Here is a 15449-nt window from a genome sequence, read left to right on the forward strand (position 1 = left end):
TAGACCCTTGGAGAAATGCTTAACTAGACTCCTCCTAGAATCTTTTGATCTTCTCCTTCTTCTTCTATTATTTGCTAGTGGCTTAGGGTTAGGAGAGTGAGAGAAATTTTTTGAGAGGAAGTGGTATGGTGTAGCCGGTTTTGGGGGGGAGAGAAAGAGAAGAGAAAAATGAGACCTATCCTATGATGGTTCCTTTTATAGACAAGTTTGTGATCATTTATTTAACCCCAACTCCACACCATTAGTCAACCCAATTTTTGGTTCAAATCATCCATTCTTGGCCAGTTCTAGGTGGAGAAGAGATGGAGCAAGCATGCCATGATTTTCCCTTCAACCACTATCATCATATCCCCCTTAACATGAAACCTCCTAGCACACTCAACTAGCCAAGGTTTGGCTCCAATTTCATTGTGCATAGATGGTTATAGATGGAAAAAAGGAGGAGAAAGTACGCCATAATTTTCCCTTCAATCACTACTATCAAATCACATATGTCATGATTTATCTTCACTTATCCCCATCAAATCACATATGTCATCATACTAAATCCTAACCTACCCCTTGTACTTTTGTCTTATCACTTAAGTTTTTTTTGAATTAGATAAAATTATACTGACTGTAAAAAAGTACTTAACTAACAGAAAATTTTAATTTCTGACGGTTTCTTTTCTAAGGCCATTAAAGTTCTAAGTAGGTCTTTTAATTAGACGCTTTCACTTAAACCATAATGTACGTCATTTTCCACTAACCATCGATCATTGAGCGCACTTGGTTGTCGTGGCATGCTTTATTGACAATTCCACAGGCAAGGTCCTTTTTTTGTGGAGTGCAAGCAATTTAAGGGCTTGTTCTTTTAGAGTGAAACTTGAATATAGTTTTTGAATTGAATTTGAGTTATAATTTTAGTTGAATTATTTCAAGTCTTGAAATTTTTACTCGCGTAATTTTTTTAAACTGTTTCAAGTTTTGAAATTAATTCTAGACTGAACAAAGTCTAAATTTAGATTTCTGCATTATATCCCGGGAATGACATTATTTTTTACGATGTCAACTCCCACTCACATTGTACCATTTGATTATAGGTATTTATCTTGTGACTTTAACCTAGCTGTCTGACAATTAAGGATTTTTTCTTCTTTTAAAATGTCAGGGTGTTTTTTTATACGCTGCTAACATCACGTTGTGCTTGGAGATTCTTAGAATTAAGATTCTCAAACTACATATGTACTGAAAATTCTTCTGCCTTAAAGTACGGCGAGAATTTTTCAATCGAATTTACTTGATCGTAATACATGAACTTAGCATGGAATCTGTTATAGAATTTAAAAATACAGATATTAATTTCATAAATCCTTCAATTAAAAAATATAACATAATATTTTTTAAAAAAATCTTTGACTTAAATACATAAATTATATTATTTAAAATCTAAAATTTTCTTTACTTTCACTTAAACCATAATGTACGTCATTTTCCACTAACCATCGATCATTAAGCGCACTTGGTTGTCGTGGCATGCTTTATTGACAATTCCACAGGCAAGGTCCTTTTTCGGTGGAGTGCAATTTAAAGTATTTGTCTTTACCTTTTAAGAAATTTCCGGTAAACATGTTTTAAAAAAAATACTTTTAAATATATTTTAAAAAATAAAACATCTCTCGCTCTTCTCTCTCACGAGTCACCGACTAATTCTGTATCTTCTTTTATTTTGACCAGGTTTTCACCAAAGCCCAGAAAAAAAAAAAAAAAAAAAAAAAAAAAAAAACAAAAAAAAAAAAAAAATCTTTCATCTTCTCTCTACTTTTCAGCAAAATTCCCGAAATTCTAGCGAAAGCATTTTGAAATTGCCCTCGAAGCAATCCAAGCTTTTTTTTTTAATTTATTTTTAATTTATATATATTTTTTATAAAAGAAAATATTATAACAAATTATTTAGACAATCTCTTTTGATCGTATGGTTGTTGAAGGTTTTATTGACCATATCTTTAATAATGGCCATGACCCTTGATTCTCGTAGTGCAACTAACCATCTTTCGAGGAAATTATTGAGAAGTTGGAATTAAAGCATTTTAGAAATTACGAAGCAACTCAAAGCCCACCTTGCCTCTGAATTTCTTAGCTGATACTAATTGATTTACATGGTGGTTTCAAGTATTATTTCCTCTTTTGCTGATCATAAAGAACTGACCAGCATGTGATCATCGCTCCAAAGAAAAAAAAGAAAAAAAAAAAAGAAAAAGAAGTGTTCCCTTTTCCCTTCTTAGATTAAAAGTTTGCCCGCTATGACGTTGGTTGATTCTCACTTGGGGATTGAATTATATTTTATAACAACGTATCTATTATCCTTGATTAGCACAACGGTTTGACAAGGAAATCGTCTATTAATGATTGGCCATCTCGTGAGGAATTTGTAAATGATAGTTTTTTCAATAGGATTAGAAAAATAAAATTATTGGTAGTTCTATTTTTTTCAGCAGTTATAATGTAATGACCGAAAAAATTTTAAGTCTAATCTGAACAGTCCGGTATTTAACCGTAATTCTTCTCAGAACAGAAAGTAGTAGAAATATTGATGTAATTAGGAAAGTGTTATGTAGAAACTTTATATACGGGGTAAAATCTCCCGAAAAGTGTAAAGTTATAATATGAATATTTTTACAGAGAAAATTCGTAAATATCAATTGTGAATAGTAAAATATCAGCTAAAAGTTAAAAATTTTAATGGGTATATTTTAGTTATGAAAAATTGAAATATTTGGTAAATGACCAAATGATCAGTTAGAAAATGAGTAGAAATATTAGAAGTAAGGAAAATAGCAAAAGTTTCTGAAACAGAATTTTCCCGAGTCAGTTAAAACGGGAAACTATTAAAAAAAAGAGTACCGCGAGGGTACATATTTTGGGCAATTCTGGATCGTTTAAAATGAAAATTTCAGAAAAAGAAATTGACTATTGAGATACCCAAGAGAAATGGGTTGAATATGAAAAATTTGACCCAGGGTGCTCGGCAGTCCAAAAAAGTAGTATAGAACCTGTACCGGGTGTGAAATTATCGGTACCGGAAAAAGACTCGTTTTGAAAAATGAAAAGTTTGATTTCGACAAGAAAAATGTGAGGAATATGGAACCACTTCAATTAAGTGTTAAACTTAATTAGAATTAGTAAAATTAAATTATGAGAATTAAAGTAATTTCTCTAATTTAATTTAGAAAGTAATATTAAGATATTATTAGAAATATTAATATAATATTCATATTAGTCTTAATATTGGCCTACGTGAGACTTAGAAGCCACATTTGCTTCTTTTCCTAAGTGTGGCAGAGAGAATAGAGAAAAGAAAGAGAAAAGAGAGAAAATCAAGGAATCACCCGTTCGAGCTGAAATTTCTTTCGTTCAGTTCGGTAGAAACATAACCTGAGGCGTTCTAGCGGAGAATCTCAACTTTTCAAGGTAAGATTTCAGATTTTTTATGAGAAACTGCATGCTTTTTCGTTTTGATGAATAGTAACTCATCTCGGGAAAAATCCGTAAAACTGAAAAACGAAACCGAGGTTTTGTCGGGGACTATGATAGGAGTCTAACGTGTAAGTATTGAAACGATTGAACAAATTTTTTTGAATTAACACTAAAAATCTGAAATACACTAGAAATAGAGAAAAAGTATTTTTGTTCATTTTATGTTGGAATTTGTGTTCAGAAATGTGAATCTGAACTACAGGTATAGAAATCGGAAGTAGAACGAGTTATTGAAAACTCAGGAAAAGAGAAAAATTAGGTGAAACTCCGCCGAAATTTCTAAAAACCTAGGTAGTAAGAAATGAGTTAGGAATTCAATTCTCGAAAATGAATAACGGTGTTAAGGCTCGGGAATGAATAGATTGAGGTTCAAAAAAACCGAACACAACGAGAATTCACAGTTTTGGACCGAAACTGAGAATTAGGCCCTTGACTGAGTAATTTGCACGGTTTTAGTGCAAATCCTTGAGATATGAAATGGTTTGAGGTTGAATACCAAACATAAGGATTGTAGACCTTTCTGAAGTAAATTTCAATGTAATTATTGATCTTAGATTCTGAATCTAACGATCGAAAAATTTATGCAATAGGGCCGATTAACGGTTGAAGTCGGAAAGCGTCAAGGGAGATGATAAGTGCATGAAAATGCACCCTAAATATTGCTTTTGACTTACATAACATTAAAATATTTAAGCTTTAATTAAACAATTCCATTATTTTATTCATAATATTTTTAATTGGAATTTGTCTAGTTTTTACTTAATTATTTACAGATGAAAAGCAGTGTAAAACTCTACACAAGAAGAAGCCATGAAAGCCATGTTCAGTGAGTCAAAATTAAGCCACACGAGCCAAGAGCCGCGTCAGCCCAGTGAGCCATCAAGCAGAGCCACCGCGTGGTGCCCAGCTCTCTCCCACGTTCCCCACTCCATCTCTCGCGCGTCACCAGCACGCCGGCCTGCCAAGGGCGCGTTCTTCTTCCGTGCGGTCTCCAGCGCGTCTGAATCTCCCACCGTGTGGACCCCGCGCCTGCTCACGCCAGGCTGCTCTCCCCTCTGCGCATGCCACTTGTCAAAAGCGGGTCCCAGCTGTCTCCAATGCCAGCGCCCTTCCTCCTCTCCCGCGCGACACGTGGTGGCCTTATTCCTCACTGCCAATCAAGCTTCAACACGTGTCCCTCCTGTGTTGGATCCGAATTCCTTCCCCAAAAAAATCAAAGGAAATTACCAGATTTCTTCCCCAAATCAAATATATGATTTCTCCTAATTTATGTGTAATTTTATTTTGTTTCCCTTTCTTTTGTAATTTTCTATTTTTATTGTTTGTTTCCTTATTTGACAGGCAACCTCTGAACACTATAAATAGAGGGGTTAGCCTAAGGTTTTGAGGAGCTTTGAATATTCAATGTTTTGCAAGATAGGCTAGAGTTTTCTTGGTGAGGTTAGAGATGAACTTCTGTTGAGTGACCCAATTCGGGGTTTTGATTCCTTGTTCTGTAAACTTCAACATCTGAATAAATTAAATCTCATCTATTTTTCTATTACTTTTTAAAATATTGTGTGCCAATTTTTATATAAGTTCAGTCACGCTTTTCTTATGTAAGTATGTCACGCATTGTTTTGTTATTCAAATTATTTTACAAATTGTCTTTTACTGCAATATTGTCAGATTGATATATTGTCGATTTTAGATAATTTGTAATAATAATATTTTCTGAGCCAACATAGAGATTTAATTTATTCGATTATTTTATTTTGTGAATCAAAACTTGAATTGGTGAACGAAGCATTAGGGATTCTCGACACCTTACCATTTTCTTCATACAAATTCCCTCCTTTCTATTTTATTTGCAACAAAATCTCAAAAACTATTCTTTTTCTTTAATTCACTTTTCTCTAATGCTCTTATTCTGTTAGTCTTTCTTGTTATTTTGTTATCTCTCTGTGGATACGACCGTCCTTCTGTGCTACAATTGACCGCTTGTGAATATCACTTTTGGGCGTTAATCAGGAGACAAATGACGCGTTGTTAGCGAAACTTCGGTAAGTACAATAGTTTTTCTATGGCTATATCACGAACAAGCTTACTTTTTTATGTTGCACAAAAATTGTGCATATAGTAGAATTTTGAATGTTAGATACAATGTGAATGTTAGATACTAAGTTAAGTATATATCTACAAAACTTATGTAATCGTAGAACTTTATTCTGCAAAAAGTATGTATCGATGTTAAGTCGAGATCAAACTAAGAGAAATAAAAAGTTAAACTTTAGCGAAAAGTTAATCTCATGATAAAATGCTCAATAATGCACAAATTCATAAGATTTAACTAAAGTTACCGTTTCAATGAGAAAATTGATAAACGGTAAGAGATTAAATGTCCTGTTTGTACCAACCTTCGAAGGAAAGGTTATTATGAGACTATGAAATATATGATACCGTGACTGAGTTGGATTGGTTAGCTACCCCACTCCTCACTGGTTATGCGCGCTATGGTACAACAGGACAGGGCCCATAAGAAGTAAGAAACAAGAAAATGAAAAACAGAAACCGTTCCATATAAAGGTACGATATCTGTAAAGAAGAATGAAAAGAATGAGAAACACGAAATGAAAGTCGTTCAAAATGTGAAAACACAATATGAATGACTAAAATGAGACGAAAGCATAACAAAGAATGTAATGAAAGAAGAACATAAGCCATACATGTTTTAGTAGTACGGAATGTATTATGATATATGACATGAATGCATATATGGGTATGCATAATTTAATTATTGTATCTGTTTATGACCTATTGATACTTGCTGAGCAAAAGCTCATTAAGTTTGTTCGTGTTGTAGGAAGCTCGGGTAAGACACCGGCTCCCTGAAACTTGTTGATGGGCATGCAGAGAGGATGCAACAGTGGAATGTGGGCAAGTGGGTTGTAGATGTATCACGTGTTTTGGAAACGTTGTTGTATTTTATGTGTAAAATAGAATAGTGTTTTATGTATTTTGATGACTAATGTAACAGAATGCTGTCATAATGCTACAGCATTTTACGAAAGGATGAAAGTAGAATGCTAGCTAAATGCTACAGCATTTTAACGTACATGATAAAGAAAAAATGGCCTGAGTTTTTAAGAGGTTATAACTAGTAAGTGTTAGAGGTTAAGTAATGTTAAGTGTGAGTATAGGATGACGATCAAAAATTAAAATCGTCATATATAATTACATAAAAAACTGTTTATTCTGCATATTTTTTAAAATAATTTAATTTTAATCAGATTTAATAATTAAAAAACTAATCATACTGATAAAATAGTCTACCAGAAAAACTCTCTTTGTAAATATTGTAAGTTGTAAATAATGTTTTACAAGGTTCAAATTTAATTAATTGTGTAATGAGAGGGATAACACATGCTGAATATATATTTTTTTGTTTCTCTTTTTTTTCTAGAAGCTTTTTTTTTCTTTTTCTTTTTCGCTTTCTTTTTTTCTTCCCTTTTCCTTATCTCTTCAAAGTGTTGAAATTCTTTTAGAAATAATTTGCTGACAGTCACCAAGAACGATAAAAAAAAATAACAACACACGTGGGTCCGTTAATTTCACTAATTCGAGTTGAGATGTGATTTTATGTGAGAGCTTTTTTACTATAGTAAAAAAGTTAGATGTGACTGTTTCTGAGAACTTTTTACTGTAACAAAACTCAAATTTTAAACTTAAATCGGTGAAGTGAACGGGACCACAATAAATACGTCCATGTAATTGAAATAGTTGATGCACCCCACATATATGGGAAAGGTGAGCATATGATTAAAACAAGTTAATTAATAGTTGCCTTAGAAAAAAGTTAATTAATAGTTGGGCGTAGCAGATATACGTGTGTATATGTCGTTGCATATTAATGATCAATTTGAAGTGATAACTGAATAAAGCAAGTTAATTAGGGGTTGTTCTTTTTCAACAAAACTCAAAAAAAGTTAAAACTCAAGTTATAATTTTATTTAAGTTCACGTTTTTTTAAGTTCTAACTTTATTTAACTTTATTTAACTTTATTCAAGTTACAACTTTAACTCAAGTTATAACTCAAATTCAACTCAAAAACTACACTCAAGTCACACTCTAAAAAAACAGGCCCTTAGTGTTTATTTACACAACTCAAGTCATGACTTGAGTTGTGTGTGAGAAAAAAATACTTTAATAAAAAAATTAAATTTAAATTTATATAAAAAAATATTGTAATAATATAATTTAAATCATAATTTAAATTGTGTAAATGAACCCACCCTTAATAGCTTGGCTAAGTTAGAAGTGACATGCAAAACCAATTAAACACGTATGATTTATTCCCAGTCAGTCACTTTTGACTTATATGTTTTCAAACCCTTGGGGTAAATCTTCATCATCAAATTTCATCAAAACAGCCACTATTAAGCGGATGGATAGTCCAGCCGTTAAGGGAATTAACCAGCTATTGCCTATTGGTGGGGAGTGTGGACTTACAGAATTTGTTACGCTTAACTTAAAAGAGTAGTTATATTTGCACTTATAAATTTTATAGATACGTTCCCTCAGTAATTAATACCTCTACAATAAATATGAGAAAAATCTATCTCTCTATAGACACTTTTTTTTAATAATACCTACTTTACCCTCTCATTACACCCACTCTAATTGATATTGATTTGATTCTTTTATACTATTAATTTTATGTTTCCATTTTAAGATTATTGTAGCATCATTCTCTCTCTTTTTAATTATTATTCATCAATCCTCTTACTTTTATTGCATTAAAAAAAATACAGCTCTATATGCTTCTATAAAAATAAAAATAAAAATGTCTGGCTACATATCTATATATGCTTATTAACCTGGCATTTTTTCTCACAATATACTTGTTATTTCTCTTTTATAATTAAAGGTTGAACGTATTGGCATAATCTATTAGCAAAGTTATCCCCAGTGTGTATTGTGTATGTTAGTTTCGTTATGGTATAACATATAATCCATCAATAATATGATTTGAAGGAGAAAAAGGAAACTTATTGGAAATTTTTTCAGTGTTCTCTCTATTTAAAATCATGTTTTTTACTTTTTTTAATCGTTAAATTTAATTAAAATTACATTAAATTATAAAAATATACAGAAAAAATAGATTTTAATACTAAAAAAACAGGTGTTTCTAAAAAAAAAAAAGAACATCCGAAAAAATCCATGCAATTAGGCTATAAACAGAAAATTAAAATATACAGCAAAGCTCCCGTCGGTAGAGGGGCCTACTTTATTGTCATCGCTAGTGTTGCCTGTTCATAACGTGGTTGTTGAAGGCTTTATTGACCATATCTTTAATAATGGCAATGACCCTTGATTCTCGTAGTGCAACTGACCATCTTTCGAGGAAATTGTCGAGAAGTTGGAATGAAAGCATTTTGGAAATTACGAAGCAACTCAAAGCCCACCTTGCCTCTGATACAATTGATATACATGGTGGTTTTAAGTATTTACTCTTTTACTGATCATAAGAACTGACCAGCATGTGATCATCGCTCCAAAGAAAAAAAAAAAAAAAAAAAAAAAAGAAAAAGAAGTGTTCCGTTTTTCCTTCTTAAATTAGATTCTTTCTCAGTCCGATAGAGTAGACATGGCTTCTTCTTCTCGGAGAAAATACGATGTTTTTATCAGTTTTAGAGGCGAGGACACCCGGTATAATTTTCTGAGCCATCTTCATAAAGCATTATTGCAGAAAAGGATAGAAACCTATGTGGACGAGAGACTCGAGAGAGGAGATGAAATTTCACGGGCTCTTTTGAAAGCAATCGAAGAGTCGGAAGTTTCTGTAATCATTTTCTCGGAAAATTACGCTTCTTCCTCGTGGTGTCTAGATGAGCTCGTGCATATCATGTTCGGATGCAAGGAAAAGAATGTTGTTGTACCGATATTTTATCATGTAACTCCGTCTGATGTGCGGAAACAATCAGGGAGATTTGGAGATGCATTTGCTGAACTTGTGAAGCGTTCCAAGGACAAAGAAAAGCTATGGAGGACTGCTTTGACAAAGGCTGCTAATCTCTGTGGCTGGGATGCACAAATCAGCAGGTACCTAAGCCTCTCACTTTAATTATTAATGTCTGCGGTAATAATTAGAAGCATGCCAGAGGAAGAACAAATCCCAGTATCTTTGGTTTTTTTTGTTTTTTTGTTTTTTTACTTTTTTTCAAAAAAAAAAAAGAAGGAAAAATATCATTAAAAATTCTATGTTAACTACTGGAAGAATAATCCAACCGCAGGGTTCTGTTTTATGTACCTCGTTTTGATTGATTTTGATCAAATTTAATGTTTTGAAATATACACTATTGATAAGGAGTACCCACAGTAAAAAGCTCCAAATATCATTCCAATGCTATGTAATTTAGCAGTAGGAGTACCTACGGAGGTTTTGACGGATCTGAATCTCTCTCTCTCTCTCTCTCTCTCTCTCTTTTCCAACCTAGTACTCTCAGTCTCATACAGCGTGCTTGGCCCAAATAATAAACATATTGATTAAAATATTCCATTAAAGAATAAATGACATTAACTTGGTAGAAAATTTAGTAACTATTTGAGAAGCATTACCAATATTGTTTTCTGTATATTTTACTAATTCTTTTTAACTACTATGCATTTTCGGGTAAATTATTGCGATATTGATTAAAAAAAAAAGTCCTAAGCTTTGCCTAGAGAATAATAGATGTTAACTGGATTAGTAAATTAAATTTCATGAACACTGAAATCATAATTATTAGCACATACTTTTATTTAATATCACTACCTTTTTTTTTACTACCATCTGTGTTCATATACTTTAGGTCTGAGTCTAAATTAGTGGAGAAAATCATCGAGAATATTTCAGAAAAACTAAGGTCGTCAAGGCTAGATTATCATGTCAAAGGCCTAGTTGGAGTTGAGAAGCGCGTTGACCGTGTCAAGTCATTGTTGATGATGAGGTCATTGTTGATTAACTCATCATCGGATGTTCGCATCGTGGGTATATGGGGCATGGGCGGTTTGGGTAAAACTACCCTAGTTGATATCATTTTCAGTCAATTTCATTCTCAATTTGAAGGCTACTGCTTTCTGAAAAATGTGAGGGAAGAATGGCAAAAACAAGGCTCAATTTATTTGCAGAACAAACTTTTTAGTGAGCTATTAATGGAGGAAAAAGGTTTACGCGTAATCAACAACTTTGCAAGGGAAAGGCTTCACCGCAAGAGAGTACTTATTATTCTTGACGATGTCGATGACCCGGAGTACTTTGAATATCTAGTCGGAGGACGTGATTGGTTATGTCCTGGAAGTAGAATTATTGTAACAACTAGAAATAGACAAGTGCTCACTAACATTGGTGTTGATGAGATGTACGCGCTTGAGCATCTAAATGAAGATGAAGCGCTTCACCTATTTTCTCTGAAAGCCTTCAAAAGAAACTCTCCACTGGCAAGTTACGAAGAGATGTCAAGAAAGGTGATAAGTTATGCTCAAGGTGTGCCACTCGCTCTTAAAGTTCTGGGCTGCCATTTGTGCTCTAAGAGTGAATCAATATGGAGAAGTGCATTGAACAGATTGAAAGTAGCTCCTCATGACCAGAAAATTCATGATGTGTTAAAAATAAGTTACGATGGACTACGTGATATAGAAAAGGAGATATTTCTAGATATTGCGTGTTTCTTCAAGCGTGAAAGAATAGATGTTGTACAAGAAATGCTGGACGACTTTGGTGTTTTTGAGGATGTCATTACAGTTCTCATTGATAACTGTCTCATAACTATCACATGGCATGGTGGCCTTATAGAAATGCATGATATGATACAAGAAATGGCTTGGAAAATTGTCAGCAAAGACTGCAAAGAGCTACCTGCAGAAAGGCGCGAGAGACTGTTAGATGCAGACGATATCATCCATGTCTTGAACGATCATACAGTACGTTTAATAAACTCTCTCTAAAATGCCTCAAAATGGAAAGTTTTCGATTATTTGTGTGTATTATCAAAATTATTTTGCTACTTGAGAAGGAAAGATAAGTCAGCAAAAATGAATAAATGTATTTATAATTGAACCGTGCAAATACTACGTGCCTAGTTTAATTTTGTTCTTGCAAATACTAAATTCGAAAAAATACACAGGACTCCAATGAATTCTCTGTTATTTTTGATACTTTGTTCTCAATTTTCAGGGTCCTACAAAAGTTAAAGGAATTCTCTTAAATATGTCGAGGCTTACGCAGGATGTAAACTTGAAACCTGAAGCCTTCAAAGAACTGCACTACCTAAGATTCCTTAAAATTATGCATAATCGTGAAGACGAAGAACGTTGTAAACTGCACTTTCCTCAAGGAATTAATATTCTCCCAAGGACACTCAGGTATCTCAGCTGGGTTGGATTCCCTTCTTTATCTCTACCATCGAGTTTTATGGCACGGAATCTTGTCAAACTTCACATGCCGTGGAGCCAGCTTGAGCAACTTTGGAATGGATCCCCGGTACATGTACATATGTTGTAATAACATCCTGTTTTTTATATATAAATTGCAAGGGCATACTAATTTAACGCTGGTCGATCATTTCTCTTTTTGTTACAGGATCTTGTGAGCTTAAAATATGTCACTCTTAGGCACTCAAAGAAACTAGTCAGTATCCCAGATCTCTCTCAGGCTAATCTTAAGATTTTAGATCTTAGTGGTTGTACAAGCTTAGTTGAAATTCCTTCACTCAGATTTCAACGAGCCTCTGACAATCTTGAAACTAATCTCAAAAATCTTCGGATGAGATCTTATTTTGGAAATGGATCTCCTTTTGACAATTATGATAAGGATCTTGATGACTATACTCTTGATCTTAGCGACTGCATCAATCTCAAAACTCTGTCACGGATGTCTGGGGGCATACGACACCTAAACTTAGGTTCCACGGCAGTAGAAGAGTTGGATTGCTCAAATTGGTCACTCGAGAATCTCGTCTCGTTGGATCTGAATGAGTGTAAATGTCTCAAGAGTCTTCCCAGCAACATATGTAAGTTTGATTCTTTGGAAAAGCTAAATTTACGCGATTGCGTATCATTTAACAAGTTTCCAACCGTCCTTCCAAAGAATATAAAGACATTAGATTTGAATGAAACAGCAATACAAGAAGTGCCTTCATCAGTATCCTTTGAGTGCCTCTCTAGTCTGGACCGACTATCTATGGCAGACTGCACAAGGCTTGAAACCCTCCCAACCGAAATTTTTAAGCTCAAGTCTCTCTCGTCGCTTGATTTATCTGGTTGCTCGGAATTGAAAAGCTTCCCAGAAATCTTGGAGCCTCATGAAAGACTATCGATCATTAAATTAGATGGATCAGGGATCAAAGAACTACCCTTGTCTATTGAAAATCTACAAAGGCTTTTTTCTCTAAGCTTGAAAAACTGCGAAAATCTTGAGTCTGTTCCAGATAGCATCTGCAATATCAATGGTCTTAGACTCCTGGACCTATCTAAATGCCCAAAACTTCAAACTTTGCCCGCTGTGACATGGGCTAGTTTTTTCCCTGAGATTACATTAGATATAAGTTACAAAATTATAACCAAAATTCTAGAGTGGTTGTGCTACGGTTCATCCTCGTTACCAGTGCTAGATCCAAGCGAACCTATCAGTGAAAGAATAACCGTGTGCATTCGGAGATTTTTTAATTCGATTTACTTTGAGGCATGTGGATATGCGACTTGTCAATCTAGACCTCGATGCAAGTTCTTTTCACGTTCCAAAATTGGTCAATATGCTTTTTGTCCATATTGCAATGAATTTTGTAGACCCGAGGATATGGCAGTTGTGATGTCTAAATTCCAGCCTTACTTTCTGCAAGCAGCAACTGAATTTCCTTCAAAACCTGAAGAACAAGACGAGGTATGTCTCTTTCTTGTATTGCTTATCACATCCTTTGAATAGGGGCTATTCATAGTGGAAAAAGTCATAACTTTTCTTGTGCTACAGGGAACGAAATGTCCAGGAATCGGTTTTTGTCATCGAGGAAGTAAAATTCCGAAGTGGTTCGATCATCAGTCTGACCGATCTTCGATAGATCTTTCATTTTCTCGAGATTGGTATAATACCAGCTTCTTAGGATTTGCTGTATGCATTCATGTTGAATTTCAGTCCTTTTATGAGTGCGACTTGAATTTCACATGTGAATACCATTTTAAAACAAACCGTGGTGATAGTACTTTCCAGAAATCAAGGGTTGTTCATTCGATCAGAAAAATCAGCTTTTGCCTATCAGACCACATTTTCGCATGGTATCTTCTCTACAAGAACTACCATGACTATCACGAGGCAATAGAGGCTTCATTTCAGTTTTTTGTTGAACGACTAGATTCGGATACACGTTTATCGCCTATAATAAAAAATTGTGGGATCCGCATCTTGTATCGTCAAGATATTGGGATCCTACAATCAAGTTGCAGAAGGGGAACTAGATATTGTTGACAACATCAACTGCGATACCGACGAACCACATCCTAAGGTAATTTGTATACTTCTCTAATCTTATAACACCATTGAATGATCGCAATGTTAAAGTTGTTTTATCAGTAATCACTTGAAAATTGATATCTCTATAACCTCTATTACATCATTCAAATTAAAACATAATGATAACCTTTGAAAAAACATGCAGACTTGATTTAATCTACACACTTTGAATAATTTACCTGTTGGCTCTATCGAAATTTTTGTGCGCATACTTTCGTTAAAGAAAAAATTATGTTTAATTTTTCTTTTGTTGATAGAATAATAGATTTTGTGAAAACCACATACGCTATAACTAGGAACCTTCTCTATGGAAAGATAGAATTCTACGAATGATGACAAAAATATCTTTGCTTGAGTTTCATGCTTGAAGTAGCACTTAAAAACACAGTTCTTTTTCAGGGGCGGAAGCTTCAATTGAACTGAGCAGTCCTTTATGGCACACAACTCTACTTGGAAGGGCAAGGTTGCATCTCACTTAAAACGCTACTTGTAGTGGCTGTAGAAGTAAGTTGGTGGTTGACAATTTGGATCCGAAATGGAGACCAGCGAAAAGGCCGATATTGTAGGTTTGTGTTTAGTAGCTTGTAAATTTGTAAATTCCTATGATACATGCTTCTCAAGTGGCAATAACACGTGAAAATTTAGTTAGTGGCATAATTACTATATGAGTCGCAACAGTAATTACTATGAGTAATTATCATAATGACGGCTTAATATTACTATTTTTTTAACATAATAATCCTCACGTTTTGTTTTAGTAACTTGTAAAATTGTAAAATCCTATCAGACATGCTTCTCAACTGGTAATAACTCGTGAAAATTTAAATTTAACTTTTTATACTATAATATTTACTCTTGCATAAAGTCACATCTGGACTGAAATTGAAAACTTAAATTAGAGAAACGAACGAGACCTTTAATTAATATCACAATTACTACACGAGTCATAATGATAATTACCATTTGTTCCACTTGAGTATTTGTTCAATTAGTAATTATCATAATTATTATATTTATGAATTAAGGTATTAGTGTTTCTCAATTTATTATCTTAATTACTTTATGAGTCACAATGACAATTACTACTGAAAAATTATTTAAAATAATTGAAAAAGAATTCTATTACAAATAGTATACACTACAACAAATATGCCCATTTGCGACGACATTTTTTGCGACGACAATTGTCGTCGCAAAAAATAAACAATTTACGACGACATATCGTCGCAAATAACCATGCCCTAATATACTCTCCTTCTTCTTCTTCATTTTCTCCCGACTCTCTCTCTCTCTCTTTATCCTGCAAAATCTCTCTCTCTCTCCTGCAATATCTCTCGCCGCCTCCTCTTTCCGTCGCTGTCACCGCCGCCGCTGCTCCCGCTGCCGGCCTTCCTTCTCCTTGTTCCCTTC

At 33.9% G+C, this 15449-nt stretch overlaps 1 protein-coding gene across 2 annotated transcripts; it reads left to right on the forward strand.

Moving 5' to 3' along the window:
- Window positions 1–8861: 8861 nt before the first annotated feature.
- Window positions 8862–14687, forward strand: LOC21388547 (disease resistance-like protein DSC1). Of its 2 annotated transcripts, none has more exons than XM_024169919.1 (6): window positions 8862–9598; window positions 10348–11458; window positions 11712–12023; window positions 12117–13415; window positions 13503–14031; window positions 14439–14687. In XM_024169919.1, the coding sequence occupies exons 1-5, from the start codon at window positions 9144–9146 to the stop codon at window positions 13992–13994; spliced, it is 3669 nt and encodes a 1222-aa protein (XP_024025687.1). In that variant the 5' UTR covers window positions 8862–9143; the 3' UTR covers window positions 13995–14031; window positions 14439–14687. The 2 variants fall into 2 exon arrangements, with proteins under 2 accessions (XP_024025687.1, XP_024025688.1); XM_024169920.1 differs by having other exon boundaries at window positions 11712–12017.
- Window positions 14688–15449: the final 762 nt, after the last annotated feature.

Source organism: Morus notabilis, unplaced genomic scaffold (assembly GCF_000414095.1).
Source record: "Morus notabilis unplaced genomic scaffold, ASM41409v2 Scaffold1173, whole genome shotgun sequence".
Classification (NCBI taxonomy): Eukaryota; Viridiplantae; Streptophyta; class Magnoliopsida; order Rosales; family Moraceae; genus Morus; species Morus notabilis.